Here is a 13174-nt window from a genome sequence, read left to right on the forward strand (position 1 = left end):
AAATCTGGAAAAATTACTAAAACACTTAAATGAGGTGTGTTGTCATACTGGCCATACCAGAGATGGACAAATCACGGCAATGTGTTGGGGCTTGGCCTATGCTTACAGGGCTTTGTTCAATACTATCCAGCACCTTCAAAAGGAAAAAAAATTCCCTGGATCTAAGTCAGCACAGCTACCCCAGCTCCAACCACAGCAGCTACACCACCCCCAGCGACAAGTACAGTCGCTACTCAAACCACAGTGATAATCATTACAGCTAAACCAGAGAACCAATTCATACCAATATTGGTTGCCCCTGTACGCAAGAGAAAAAGCAAAATAGAGGCAAGAAGGGTAAAGCAAGATAAAGAAACTATGTATTCACCACCCCGTCCAGCATTTGATCAGGAGTCATCATCACATGACAAAGAAGAGGAAGAAGAGGTGACTTCTCAACCTCGGACCCCAACTGAGCTACGGAATATGCAAAAAGATTTTACCCGTCAACCAGGGGAGTGCCTCATCACCTGGCTGCTCCAATGCTGGGACAACGGGGCCAACGGTCACGAGCTAGAAGGTACAGAAGCCAAGCAGCTCCGATCACTTGTTAGAGAAGGGGGAATTGACAAAACAATTGCAAGACAGAATAAGTCCCTCACTCTTTGGAGGCGGCTCTTGGCAGCTGTGACAGAAAGGTTTCCATACAAGGACTCATGCTTTGCCAAGTACGAGGGGAGGCCGTGAGGAAGCAGAAACAGGACACCTGACCCAAACTAGCCAAAGAGGTATTCCATATCACAGCACGTCATGCCCGGGGAGGTAACTGGGAGTTACCCAGAAGGCCATTCACTCTTCTCAGTCAGGCTCATTTTGGCGAGTGGTATCGTATTCTCTTCCCTTGTTATTTTCTCTATCATTATTATCATTGGTGGTAGCAGCAGCGGTTTGTGTTATACCTTAGCTACTGGACTGTTCTTATCTCAACCCATGGAAGTTACATTCTTTCAATTCTCCTCCCCATCCCTCAGGGAGCTGGGGGGGAAGGAGGAAGGAAAGAAAGGCGGGGGGTGGATGAAGAGTAGAAACTGCGTGGCTGACTGAGTATAATAGAAACAAAATACTGTACACCAGTGTGTCTTACATTCCTACAAGGGAAATCATCTTACCATCCTGAAAGTCTTACAAAGCATCTAATAATTAGACACAATAAAAATTTAACTTCCAATTTCAAATGCACAACTGACAGACAACATAGAATGTTTAGTTAATATGAACCACTGTCATTGTCCATATAAAGCACGAAATAATAAAAACATCAGCATAACTGGATACTTTAAAACTCCAATAAGACACTTTTGGTCTTGATCCTTTCTAAGCTAACACATCTGCATTTGTCTGCAGCTAGAGAGCAAGCAGAAATCTTGCAATTCTAGCACACATCCTAGGACATCATTCTGCCATGCAGATTTCTTGAAATTATATCTCTATTAAGTGGAAACAGAAAAAACAGAAGAATCTCTATTTCAATTATGGTGATAGGCTTTGCTGCAGGTTAACTAAAAATCCACTGCAAGCCTTTAAGAGTAAAGTTCTATTTAGTTATTTAATGCATCATCTTTCACTAACTTTTCAGCAGCATCATCAGTTCAGCTACCTGTATCGGACACTTCACATACCCTCAGATCTTTTACTTCTTCTTGTTGCTTCAGTTTTTCATAAAATGATGTGAAAAAGTCACTTCTTTCAACATGTCTTGGTGCAACACAGAGGGCATCAATATCAGCACCTGAAATTGTTTATTAGCACAAGTTATTCACAATTCATAGTTCCAGCATTAGCCAGACTTTTTTCTTTTTAAAACCAGGAAAAAGTAATTTCTCTTCCTGTAGAACAGCTTTTCCTCAGGAATACTATGTCAAATCACATACAAAAGTTCACAGCCATGGAGCATACTGAATACATACATACATTCTTCTTGCAGTTATGGAACATTTGTAGTAATTTTTAAAGAGCAAACCATGAGACTCCACATATACTACTTGATCTTTAAATACTTTCCAACTTTTATCTGTTTCCCAACCCATCACAAAAGCATAATATAGAAACACATTTCTTTTATTTATAATAAAAAGTAAAAATGGCTGACACATTTAAAAATCTAACACCACCTCAAAATACAGAAAGTTTTTGTTACTTAAGGGTGGTGGCATTGACAGCTACGTCATTAGCTCAAACACGTGAGTTTTTGTAATAAAAGTAAATGTTACCTTTTGTGTGAACCCCTAATCTATAGGATCCAAATGTAAAAATTTTTCCTCCAACATTTTCTATTACAGATTGCGGAAGATTCTAAATGGAGCAAACAAAATTGGTTATTTTACCTCAGAAGTTTTAACGAACAAACAACAATTGATTTTCAAACAGAAGGAAAAATATTCCACAAAATTATGTTTGTTTAAGGTATACTTATTACTGAACTAATAATCTTTGCATTTACAGAAAAGATGAAAGTTATGTTTACCACTTGGGAACTATCTGTAACATTTCAACTACATTACAGATTACTGCCTCAAACTTGGTAACTGTTCAGCAGTCCTACACTTCAACTGCAACAGCTTTAAAACATTAAGGACTTAGAACACATTTTGCTTAACACACAGACTTTTTAAGACTGATTTAGAAATTTGTGGTTAATTGCAACTTAGGGGGAAAAACATATTACCATTTTCAATATCAGTGTTTATTAAATTACTTGCAGGGACACCCATACTACAATCTCGACATAAAAGTTTGGGATTGGGAGAGGTACTTATGTTAAAATTGTTCAGGTACATCTACTAAAGTTCCTAAATCTGCATCTTCAAAAAAAACTCTTGAACCCACAGTACTGAGGGCAAAGATAGTTACCCCTTCATAACAGGATGCAATGTTACAATCTGAAGCCCTACATTAATGGTTACACAACAAAACATAATAAAAATTATTTTGCAATGTATATTTAACTTAAATAGTTTCCTGTCTTACACCAGTTAAGATACTCATTATTTTGCTTTCAAGGATTGCCCCCACCCATAACCTTGTTCATATACAAATTTCTATTTCATAAGTGTACAGAAGAAATACAATCCTAAATATATTTAAAGCATAATAGCTTAAAAAATTAGGGGTTTACCCCTAGAAGCATCACCTCCATCTTTACAACTTTTGCAAGTCTATAATCATTCAAAAAAAGGCATGTGTAGGGGTATGGAGGACTACAGCCTGGCAAAACCACTACTGTCGTTGTTAGAGTCAACAAAAGTAACATTACAGGACTAACACTAAAGACTGCAGATCATAAATCTGCAAGAAGTCCAGTTTATGATATAGCACTGCTTCACAAAGCCAAACAATCTAAGCATAACATAATTTATATATACATGTTTTGACAAAAAGTTACGCTGCATTTCTAAGCAGGGCGATGAGGGAACAACTGAAAATTATTACAACTACAACAATTTTTTTCCAGTGTTTATCCGTTTCTTTCTTTGACAACATTCTACTTTGAAGGTGAACACTGCCTGGAAACTAAAGCAGCTACACACAGGTCTTATTTACTTTTCCATTTTTATTAAACTAGATGTCCAGATCTAAAATTCATCTCATTTAGAGTGGGAACATATTTTGGAATTGTCTTCCTACAGCAGTCGTAGTATGAGCAGGTTCCATGTAAATACACCCATACCTTGCTTTCACTGATTTCCCGTATCCATTCCTTTACCAGGTTATTTAATTTTCCCAAAATTAGAATCCTGTTGATAAAACAACAGAATCACAGGTCATGAACGTAGACGAAACTAAGCCTCAAAAAAATTCTTTGAGACCCTGATCATCATTACATACAGTCATACAATTACAGGAACACCACAGAACTGATTACATATATTGCTTTATATACACACATACACTCTCAAAGTCAGTCTTGCAACATTCCCACTGTCTTTTCCCCGTTAAAGATCTTCAAGTGATTTAAACTCAGAAAAAAATGCAAGCATGCAAGGCCTACACACATTTTACTTATGTTTTGCTCACTATCAAAATAAAACCTTCATTCAGAAAACACATGTACCTAAAAAACAGTAAGATGCAGCACTGAGAGGAAAAAAACTCTAGAAAGCTTAATAAGGAATAAAAGGAGAAAAGTCACTACAACAAAACTGTTATGAAGGGAGGAAAGAAAAAAAAAAAAAGGCAAATCAGCCTCCAAAATTTAAAGGTCATTTTCATTCATTTATCTGTTCTGAGGTATTCCTTTTAAGATAATAAAAAAATAAGCTTAATATTCTACTAGGCTTTTAAGAAAGCATTTGAAAGAATGTAAACCTCAAGACAGGAGAAAACCACTGCTAAAGTAAGCATTTACTCACCTGCGCTGCAATTCTTCTTCCTCTTCAAATACACCATAAGGTTTTAAGGTTTCAATTAATTTCTGGGTAAGTATGCAGTCAAACTCCTTGGGGGCAGCTAAACTGATAGGTGAGGTAATGCCATAATGCTTCTGTAGTTGCTGTGTTTGTGATCCCTGGGTTGTAACAGGACTAATAAAGGCAATTAGATAAAGTTACTGACAGAAACCAAACAGAACAAAAACATTTTAAAATTACTTTCTCTCAGAGAAACAGACAAGAGACACATACTAGGAAAATAGAAAGTTAAGCCTACTGTTAGCTTTTACATCACAGATCAATTTGTATTAAATCTGTGGTATTATGGACAACAACAGAATTACCTTTCTCTAACTCCAAACATTGATTGCAGGGGTACAAGTTACTATGAAGCATGTTTTTTTACATCAGCTGCCTTCACGCACTCAGAACACTCACATGTGTAAGAGGTTCTAACGTATTTTGAGTTCATTAGCAACATACAGTTAGCTTTAAGCTGACTTCTCTGCTGGCTAGTGTAACCGTGTAGGTAAATGAATGGTGTCAGCTCAATTTATGTTGGCAATATTATATACAACACTGGCCTTGCTTCATGAGGTAGGTTTGTGCTAGGCTTTGCCTAGCTCAAGTACCAAGGATGTAAGCAGTACCTTCTCCACGTCACTCGTATCTCATTAACATGACACTTAACTTCATATAAGTATTTCACTAAATAAGTATGTAAGCCTCAAGTAAAACTAACCCACCACAATGAGTTAAAACTGCAAGGACCTAGTTCACTAGCAAACAGTTGTCCTGGATTCTGCAGTAGCAGTCATTTTTTGTCCTTCTTAGTACCTGATGCAGCGCTGTGTTTCTGACTTTCAGCCTGGGAACAGTGCTGGTAACACTGATGTTTTTAGTTGTTACTTAGTAATGTTTACTCTGACCAAGGACTTTCTGACTCTCATGCTCTGCCAGGATGGAGGGGAAGCCCGGAGGAAGCAGAGACAGGACACCTGACCCAAACTAACCAAAGAGGGATTCCATACCACAGTATGTCATGCCCACTATATAACTGGGGGCAGTTACCCAGAAGGGTTAGATCACTGCTCAGTCCGGCTGGGTATCGGTCGGCAGGTGGTGAGCAGTTGTATTCTCTTCCCATATTTTTATTATTATTATTATTATTATTATTATTATTATTGGTAGCACTAGTGGTTTTGTGTTATACCTTAGTTACTGAACTGTCCTTATCTCAACCCATGAGAGTTTCTTCTTTCAATTCTCCTCCCCATCCCTCCGGGAGCCAGGGGGAGGAAGAGAGGGGAGTGAGAGAGCGGCTTCGTGGTGGACTGAGTTTAAACCACGACAACAGTGAAATCAAAAGCCCTCATAGCATCCTTGCCTTGCATTTTTCAAGCAACCCAGACAGATATGGAAGCAAATCTCAAGCAAAAGGATGATGCTCAAGTCAATCCTCCACATTTCAACATCACAAGAGAAACCACCATGCAAAAGAACTTCAGAAGAAACACAAAAGCAAAGTTACCATCATATTGTGAGAATTAGGTGAGCTGTCTGGACGAAAAATAGTCATTCAGTTTTTCATAATGGGCATAAATTAGCAATGTTCATGTTTTAAAACAACCTTTCTTGAGAAAAATTTGAGCTATGGGTAATTATTTTAAGGGTTTCAAAACTAAACTTGGGCCTGAGTAAACTTACAAATGTCTGGATTCGGTGATTACTGCATACTATACCAATATAGTTAAAACTTTTTTAACTGACAGTAGCAACAACAGGTAGCCATTAAAAAAAAAATTCTTAAACATTCAGTATTGTAGAATAAATTGCATATTTTAACATTTAAGATAGCCACATTTTAAGAACATCTAGTCATGCTCATTATATACTTCACAGGTTTAAAAATAAGAATACACTACTTAAACCTGTATTTCAAAAGCTCTAAAGGTTACTTTCAGTATTAAACGTTTTATATTGATATATATGTAACCTTTCCTCTAAATAATAAATATTACTCCTCCTTAGATTTTGCAAATGACAAATCATGGTAGTTAAGCATACTAAAAAGCTGCTTTTCTGAAACCAACTTGTTATTTAAATTAATCAACCTTCCAGAAATGAAACAAAAACATTATGATCTCTCATCAAAACACACATTTCAGGAAACACAGGTATTACATCGACAGCTATTTAAAAGTCTTACCAACAATAAAAGCAAGTATTACCTGAAAGTTAAGGCAATGCTTATGTACAACTGTCATATATGCATTATTTCTCACTATATAAGGTTACTCCCACTCAAAGACAGTGCTTTGTTTAATACCAAACGTATAACTAATATTTTTAATTCAGTGTGCACTAACATTTTTTTCTGATCATTTATTCATTCCACTAGAGCAAGTTTTACCACCAATATGATCTCCCTCAACTTTCATAAAGTCTAAAGAAAAGAGAATTCCCCAAATCAGAAAGTCAAGCTAACAGCTTATGTGAAAGTCCCCTTATTTGCAGGCTTAACATTCCCCTGTACACTGCTGTATTATCAGTCCTTCATATTTATACATGTTATATGCTATTTCTATCTTATGAAACAAGAAAATTTTCAGGCTAACCAGATACTGCATGTGGAAAAACTACAGTACAATTTCACTTTTACTTCGATAATCTGTTGTCATTATCTCCTCATGATTTCACTCTTTACTTCCATGAGGACTAAGTACTGAAAAAGAACAGCATCTTAAAATCGGCAGGAATCAACAAAACTTAATTCTCCACAACTTAAACCCATTTAAAAATTATTCTAAGCACTATAATTCGTTTGAAATCAAGAATTTAGTCCCAATGAAGTTTCCCACAAAGCAGGTTCTGCACATTTTCCCCTTTGCTTGTTAGCAAAAAAGGGAAAATTACTAAAAACTTGTGCATGTAAAAAAAAAAAAAATTCAACCCCCACATAATCATGTCTGGGAACATTATTTGTTATTGCTTCCTCTGCTAAAGGGTTTTAATAACCTAGTAAAGAATTTGGTAACAGCTGAACAAATCATACAGACCTTAGCACTTGTGTGAATGAAAACATTTTTAAAAACTGTCCAGGTGAATTATACAGAACAGTAATTCAAATTAAGTCCAAAGAAAGCCACTAAAACATTTTCTGTTTTTCAAAGAAAAAAAGTAATAGAATGTCAACACAAATAGTAACTACAGCCACTTAGTTGCTACTAAATAAGCAGTCAGGAAAAAATAAAGTTTCATACATAAACATCCTTTGGGTAGTATGAATATTTTTACTTACACCACTATGTAATTAAAATTTAACTACAATTTCTCCCCTTTTTATCAGCTGTTATCTTGGAAAAAAATAGATCTGCTCTTTAAGATTCCGCAATTTATTTTTACAGGTCTTCAAAGCAGTAACACAAAGCAATGAATAGCTCAGTTGTGTAAAAATCTCCTGATGGCCTGATGTGCTTTTCACCCCTCTGTAACTAGAAATTCTATCCAATTCAACAGCTATTAGACATCATCAGAAGGGGTGGCAAAACACAGGTTGGCAGACACTGCTCTTAAGTATCAAAAAAAAAAAAAAAAAAAATTCAATGTAACTCAGACCCAGATTCTGCAAAGCAGACTCCTGAAGCCAGTAACACTGACAGAGCCCTCTCCCTACCTCCTTGTGAAAGCCATGTTTTACCAATCTGAGAACTACCAACTGAAAAATAATCCTTAGCCTTGCCCCAAAATTATAACACTTAAAACCCAACCAAACATTAGATCGCTTCCCTAACCTGGTTTACAGCGTAATCCTGGTGGTGCAATGAGCCGGTCTGTCTTCGTGGAACACTACACTGACAAGATTTAAACCATGTCTTATCTCCAACCCCTACACGGCCATCAGAGCATGGTCACAGGGCACAAAATAAGCTTTGAAACTGTTCACTAAAAAGTCAGCTTTACACAACCAATTAAATCAATCACCTAATAATAAGTTTTGGGAATTGTTTCACAAACATAGTTAGTTTTTACACTTACTGCTCTTATATTTATGTATTTTATAATAATAAAATAATAAGATTTCCAACAGCACAGGACCTTCCCACACAAATGTTTCACACATGTTTGAAGGTTGAGAAGTTAACACTTTCACTGAGATGGTACCTAACAATTCTCAGTATAGCTGCTCCTAAAAGATTTACCATGCCAGAACATACAACAAAGTTTACAATGAAGATACAATGAAGCAATGAATATAGTGATCATTTCCCCCATACTCACTGTCCCTGTAAGTATTCAAAAACTGTGTAGATGAGACTCCTAATGACACGATCTACTGATGGACTTGGCAGTCCTTCGGTAACAGCTGGACTTGATCTTAAAGGTCTTTTCCAACCTAGTTGTTTCTATGATTTTAACACACATTAATATTGGAGTATTATTAGGATTAAATTGAAGCTCAGTTGTTTACACCTGCTGAAGTTAAGGCTATTCTAAGGTAGCACATCAAAAAGAGATCAGAACACTGCTTTTATAAAATGACAGGAAAAAAAAAACCATGTATTTGGCAAAAAAGTTTGCATCCTTAAATTAGTTCAACAAACTAACCAGAGCTAGGTAACTCATTCATTCATTTAAACAATAGCAAGTCATGAAAAATAGTATGAACAAAACAAGTAAAGGTAGATCCTCTCCCGCCCTCTAACTTCCACAAAACCAAGAAACTTTAAATAAAGCATTTGATAGCTGCTTTTTAAATGAAGAATGAATTATCACTTAGAAAGAAACTTTAACTGCTTATTTTTCCAACTTTAATGTTGTATTTACATGTTAAATTTTAGCCAGAAAATGCTAACGATCAACACTCAGACTTATCTTTTACTTTTTCCTAAAGTCACAAAGATGACACTCTACTTCAGTATCTTTCCTCTTGGAAAGACACGTGAACATTCTAGTTTCTACCTGTGATGCATCATGATACATCACTTTTGGAATCCCTTAAACTAATAAATTCATTCAAAGAGAAAGGACAGCTAAATATAAATACTAACCTCCTACCTGAGAGGATTAGGGAAGTTAAGGCCTTAGGGGGTAGAAGGGAAAAGCAGCCAGAAGTCAAGACCTTGCTGGTATGTCAAATTTACTAGTCACTGGAAGTTAAGCATTGCCAGAAATCAGAGTACTAAACACAACAGAAAATACTACCCAGCTACTCAATCTTGACAATAGCAGAGGCAGATTTGACAAACCTTGTCAATGTCAGACAACTCAAAGCATGTTTAGGGATTGCTTTAAAAGAGACAAACCATTTTAACATCACAAAGAAATTTAAGATGCAGTTTGTGTCTTTTTTTTGTTTGTTTCCAGTCAACCACATACACACATAAAAATCTTGCTCCCTCTCTGCTGTGAATATGAGCTACCAGCTAATAGCACGAACATCAAATAGAAGTTGCAGAAAATGATTTAGAGTTAAATTTAACATGCTATTGTTGTAGCTCTGGTTTGACCTAAATTTTTTTAAGAGCATATGCTGAGTTTAGACCATCTGCAAATTAGGCAACAGCTACAGTCACATAATTCTACTGTTACTTCATATTCAAGTATGAATTAACCTCATGTCAGATTAACCTACACGCATTTTTTCCCCCATATAAAAACAAACACACAAAGTTCTAGCCTGCACTAAGCTGACAGCAGTACAGCCAAATGACCTTTTTTTCCTCCAGAACCTAAAATTTTGGTAGGCAGCATATTCTTATATTGTTATCAATAACTTAAAAAGAATTAAAAAGAACAGACCCTGGTAATACTGCCACTGCTAAAACCATTTCAGGGCAGAGCCTGGAAGTGGAAGGAAAGGTAAACAAACAAAAATAAACCCAAACAAAACACGAGCACAACACCTGAAGCTTCTAAGAGGCTTTACAGTTTCCAAAGTGTACAGCTTTAAACTCCTGCAAATGGAAATGACTACACATTACTCAAAAGTAGAGGGGGGGGAGACTGTGAGTTAAAGGTAACACTTTCCAATCCATGTTTTAAGATTGGGTTACACACTGAACACACATCCACAGAGAGAAAGAGCAAATACAGGTACATAACTAAGAGTTACATAAAATTTAAGTACTGTACTGTTGTTTTCTTTTACAACACTGAAACCTTTGTCTGGCTCAGAAGAAACAAGAATCCCATCACAAACTTCTTTTTCAGGTATGTATACTTTGTATTTTATCCTCTCCCTTACCCCAACTAAAACCCCATCTTTCTAAGCACTTTTTCCTCTTTCCTCCCAGTATTCCACCTCAGTTCTACTGGTAATATTTATATTGTGTTATTTAAGTGTTTATGCTTCTTATCACAAACAAAATACAGTTGAAATCAGCACTGCATCATCTAATCATCATACTCCTGAAATTTAATATGCTTCACAAATAAAAACCAAGATAAACAGAAATCTTAAAAACAGATGCCATAATATTTAACAAATCATAACAGTCTGAATACCACATAACTTTTAAACTCATCTCTAACTCACCCTGAAATAAATCTTAACCACCCAACATATAACTCATCTAAATGTGTGCCAAGTGCAAGCAAAAACCCCTTCCAGCTTTCAGCCATCAAGCCTTTGCTACAAGTCACACAAACCCTTTCATATGTCACTATCCTCAGCTGAGGATTAAGTTTGCCCAGGCAGACATGCACAGTAAAGCTAGCACTGGTGAAGTAAAAACCATGAACTGTTAAACGTCTTAGAACAGTGTCAACATCCCACATAACCTTAACTTTAAACTTCAGCCAGGACCTTCAGCTCATTCAGTGTTGCCTCCAGATACCAAAACGAAGTACACAGCTTCAGGAATCCCAGTGACTACCCTCTCCTCTCTATTTGCCTCTACTCATTACCTCAGCAAAATTCAGTCTTTTTTATTTACTGATGTAAGACACACCCAAGTCAGATTCCTAAATACTGGTCATCACACCATCTGGTCAGTCGAAGCTAAATTCACAAAGCTCAAGCTCCACTGAGTCAGGTTTCAGAGGAAGTGTTTTGAGGGGTTTTGTTTGTTGTTCTAAAGACTCCTCCAGCAGGACTACTTCAAGCCAGAAACTTTAATGTGAAATTGACAACATCACTCCACACAAAACTTCAGATATCTAGGACAGAAATCTTAATGAAGTCTGTACAAATGTGTTACTGGGGAACTCATATTTTAGATGGCTAAAATAATTCATCTGTCCTTCCTGAAAGTTTTAGTCTCCAACAAAAAAAAATGCTAGATACTATATTTACACCATGAATTAAGTTTTCAACTCTCAGTATGAGATTTGAACATGGGTACTGGAGAAAGGACAGGCAATGTACCTATGGAGGGAGAGACTCACCTAGTAGAAGAACAAATATTAATACACATTCTGCTAACCTTTGACTCAAGCCTGAATTCTCACAGACTGAGCTTGCTGGCTCTTCCATTTATACAGAAGAACAGTGAAGGCAGCATGCCCAAACACATACCCATCCACAAGATTCTTACTAAACAGTTTCAGAAGTTTCTCAGGTTTAAAGAAAATTAATTTCTACTGAATTCTACAGGCAGCACTTGGGCCAAAAATGAGGTTTATTACTATTCTGGAAAATAAATAAAAAAAAACCTCCAGAGGTAGCAATTTAAGAAATTCATTAAGGCTGAATCAAAAGATAGAAGTATCAAATGAAAAGCTAGGAATCCCATAAAGCATTTCAATGCAAGAGATTAACTTGTCTCAGCAGTGAAATCTGCTCAGCCCAAAATAACCAGGTTTCCAAGTTCTGTGGGCTATCTCCATGCTAAAAGGTATAAATGCAGTCTTTTTGGAGTGACATTAGAAGACTGGGAACTATTGCAAACCCACATATACTTGCTATCCAGTTCCTCTGTACCATGTCTGACAGATGTATTCTCATATTGATTTCTGTATTTCTTCTTGATTAATAAAGCTATCTCTTCAAGGAAATTCTTCTTCTGAAGGTGGCCCTGTGCTTTGCAAAGTTGGAAATAATTCCCCCCATAACCCCCCCATAAAAACCTGAGCACTCTCTGTTCAGAAACACTCCCAATCAGTGCAAGCCATTTTAAATATAGCGTTGTACTTTTGGTGCACAAGTTAACAGTCGCTAAGTAGAAGTCAAGAAAATAATGACATCACATATGTCTAAAGCAATGTTCAATGAAAGAAAATACATAGAGACTTACTTCAGAAGTGAGAATAGGCTTGACTGTATACAATAAAGACTGAAAAAACTAATTACATTCCAGCACTCTAATACAAAAGTTACCAATACCAACAATAGCTAAGTTTATGACACTTTTGAGTGTTTGGATATATGACTCAATGTATTTTCCATTTCTGGTTAATAATAATAAAAATCAATATCAATTTCAGCAGACATGGAAGTTCAGCAAAGAAGCTCTAAGTGCAATAGTATTGGTAGCTTAACCAGGAACAGATTCATGGTGCCATTTCTCCATCAAGAGGGTCAGAAAGGCTAAGGTTGCATCAATCCACAAAAACATGGCTGCTGCTTCACTGAGTTAGTAGCCTTTCTGTGTAAAGCCCAGACCTAACTGAAACTTAGTGAGCTTCATTTCTCCCTACCATCTCATGTTTCAGATAATGCAGAAGAACATTCTGTACCAAACAGTTCACTAAAACGTACCTATCTTTACAATAGCGGAAATATTCACTTTTGTTGCTAACCAGTTTTTGGAACAACTGAAAGTTTG

General features: G+C 36.4%; 1 protein-coding gene across 4 annotated transcripts in view; it reads right to left on the bottom strand.

The window, feature by feature from the left end:
• Positions 1-13174, bottom strand: part of PAPOLA (poly(A) polymerase alpha) — a 44975-nt gene that overhangs the window by 28872 nt on the left and 2929 nt on the right. For all 4 annotated transcript variants that reach the window (XM_065685448.1, XM_065685445.1, XM_065685447.1 and 1 more), the window contains exons 2-5: positions 4389-4559; positions 3707-3773; positions 2250-2331; positions 1659-1768 (exon numbers count right to left, since the gene is read on the bottom strand). In XM_065685448.1, the coding sequence (XP_065541520.1) occupies positions 1659-1768; positions 2250-2331; positions 3707-3773; positions 4389-4559 (430 nt within the window). The remainder of the gene's footprint in view (positions 1-1658; positions 1769-2249; positions 2332-3706; positions 3774-4388; positions 4560-13174) is intronic.

This window comes from Lathamus discolor, chromosome 6 (assembly GCF_037157495.1).
Source record: "Lathamus discolor isolate bLatDis1 chromosome 6, bLatDis1.hap1, whole genome shotgun sequence".
Lineage (NCBI taxonomy): Eukaryota > Metazoa > Chordata > Aves > Psittaciformes > Psittacidae > Lathamus > Lathamus discolor.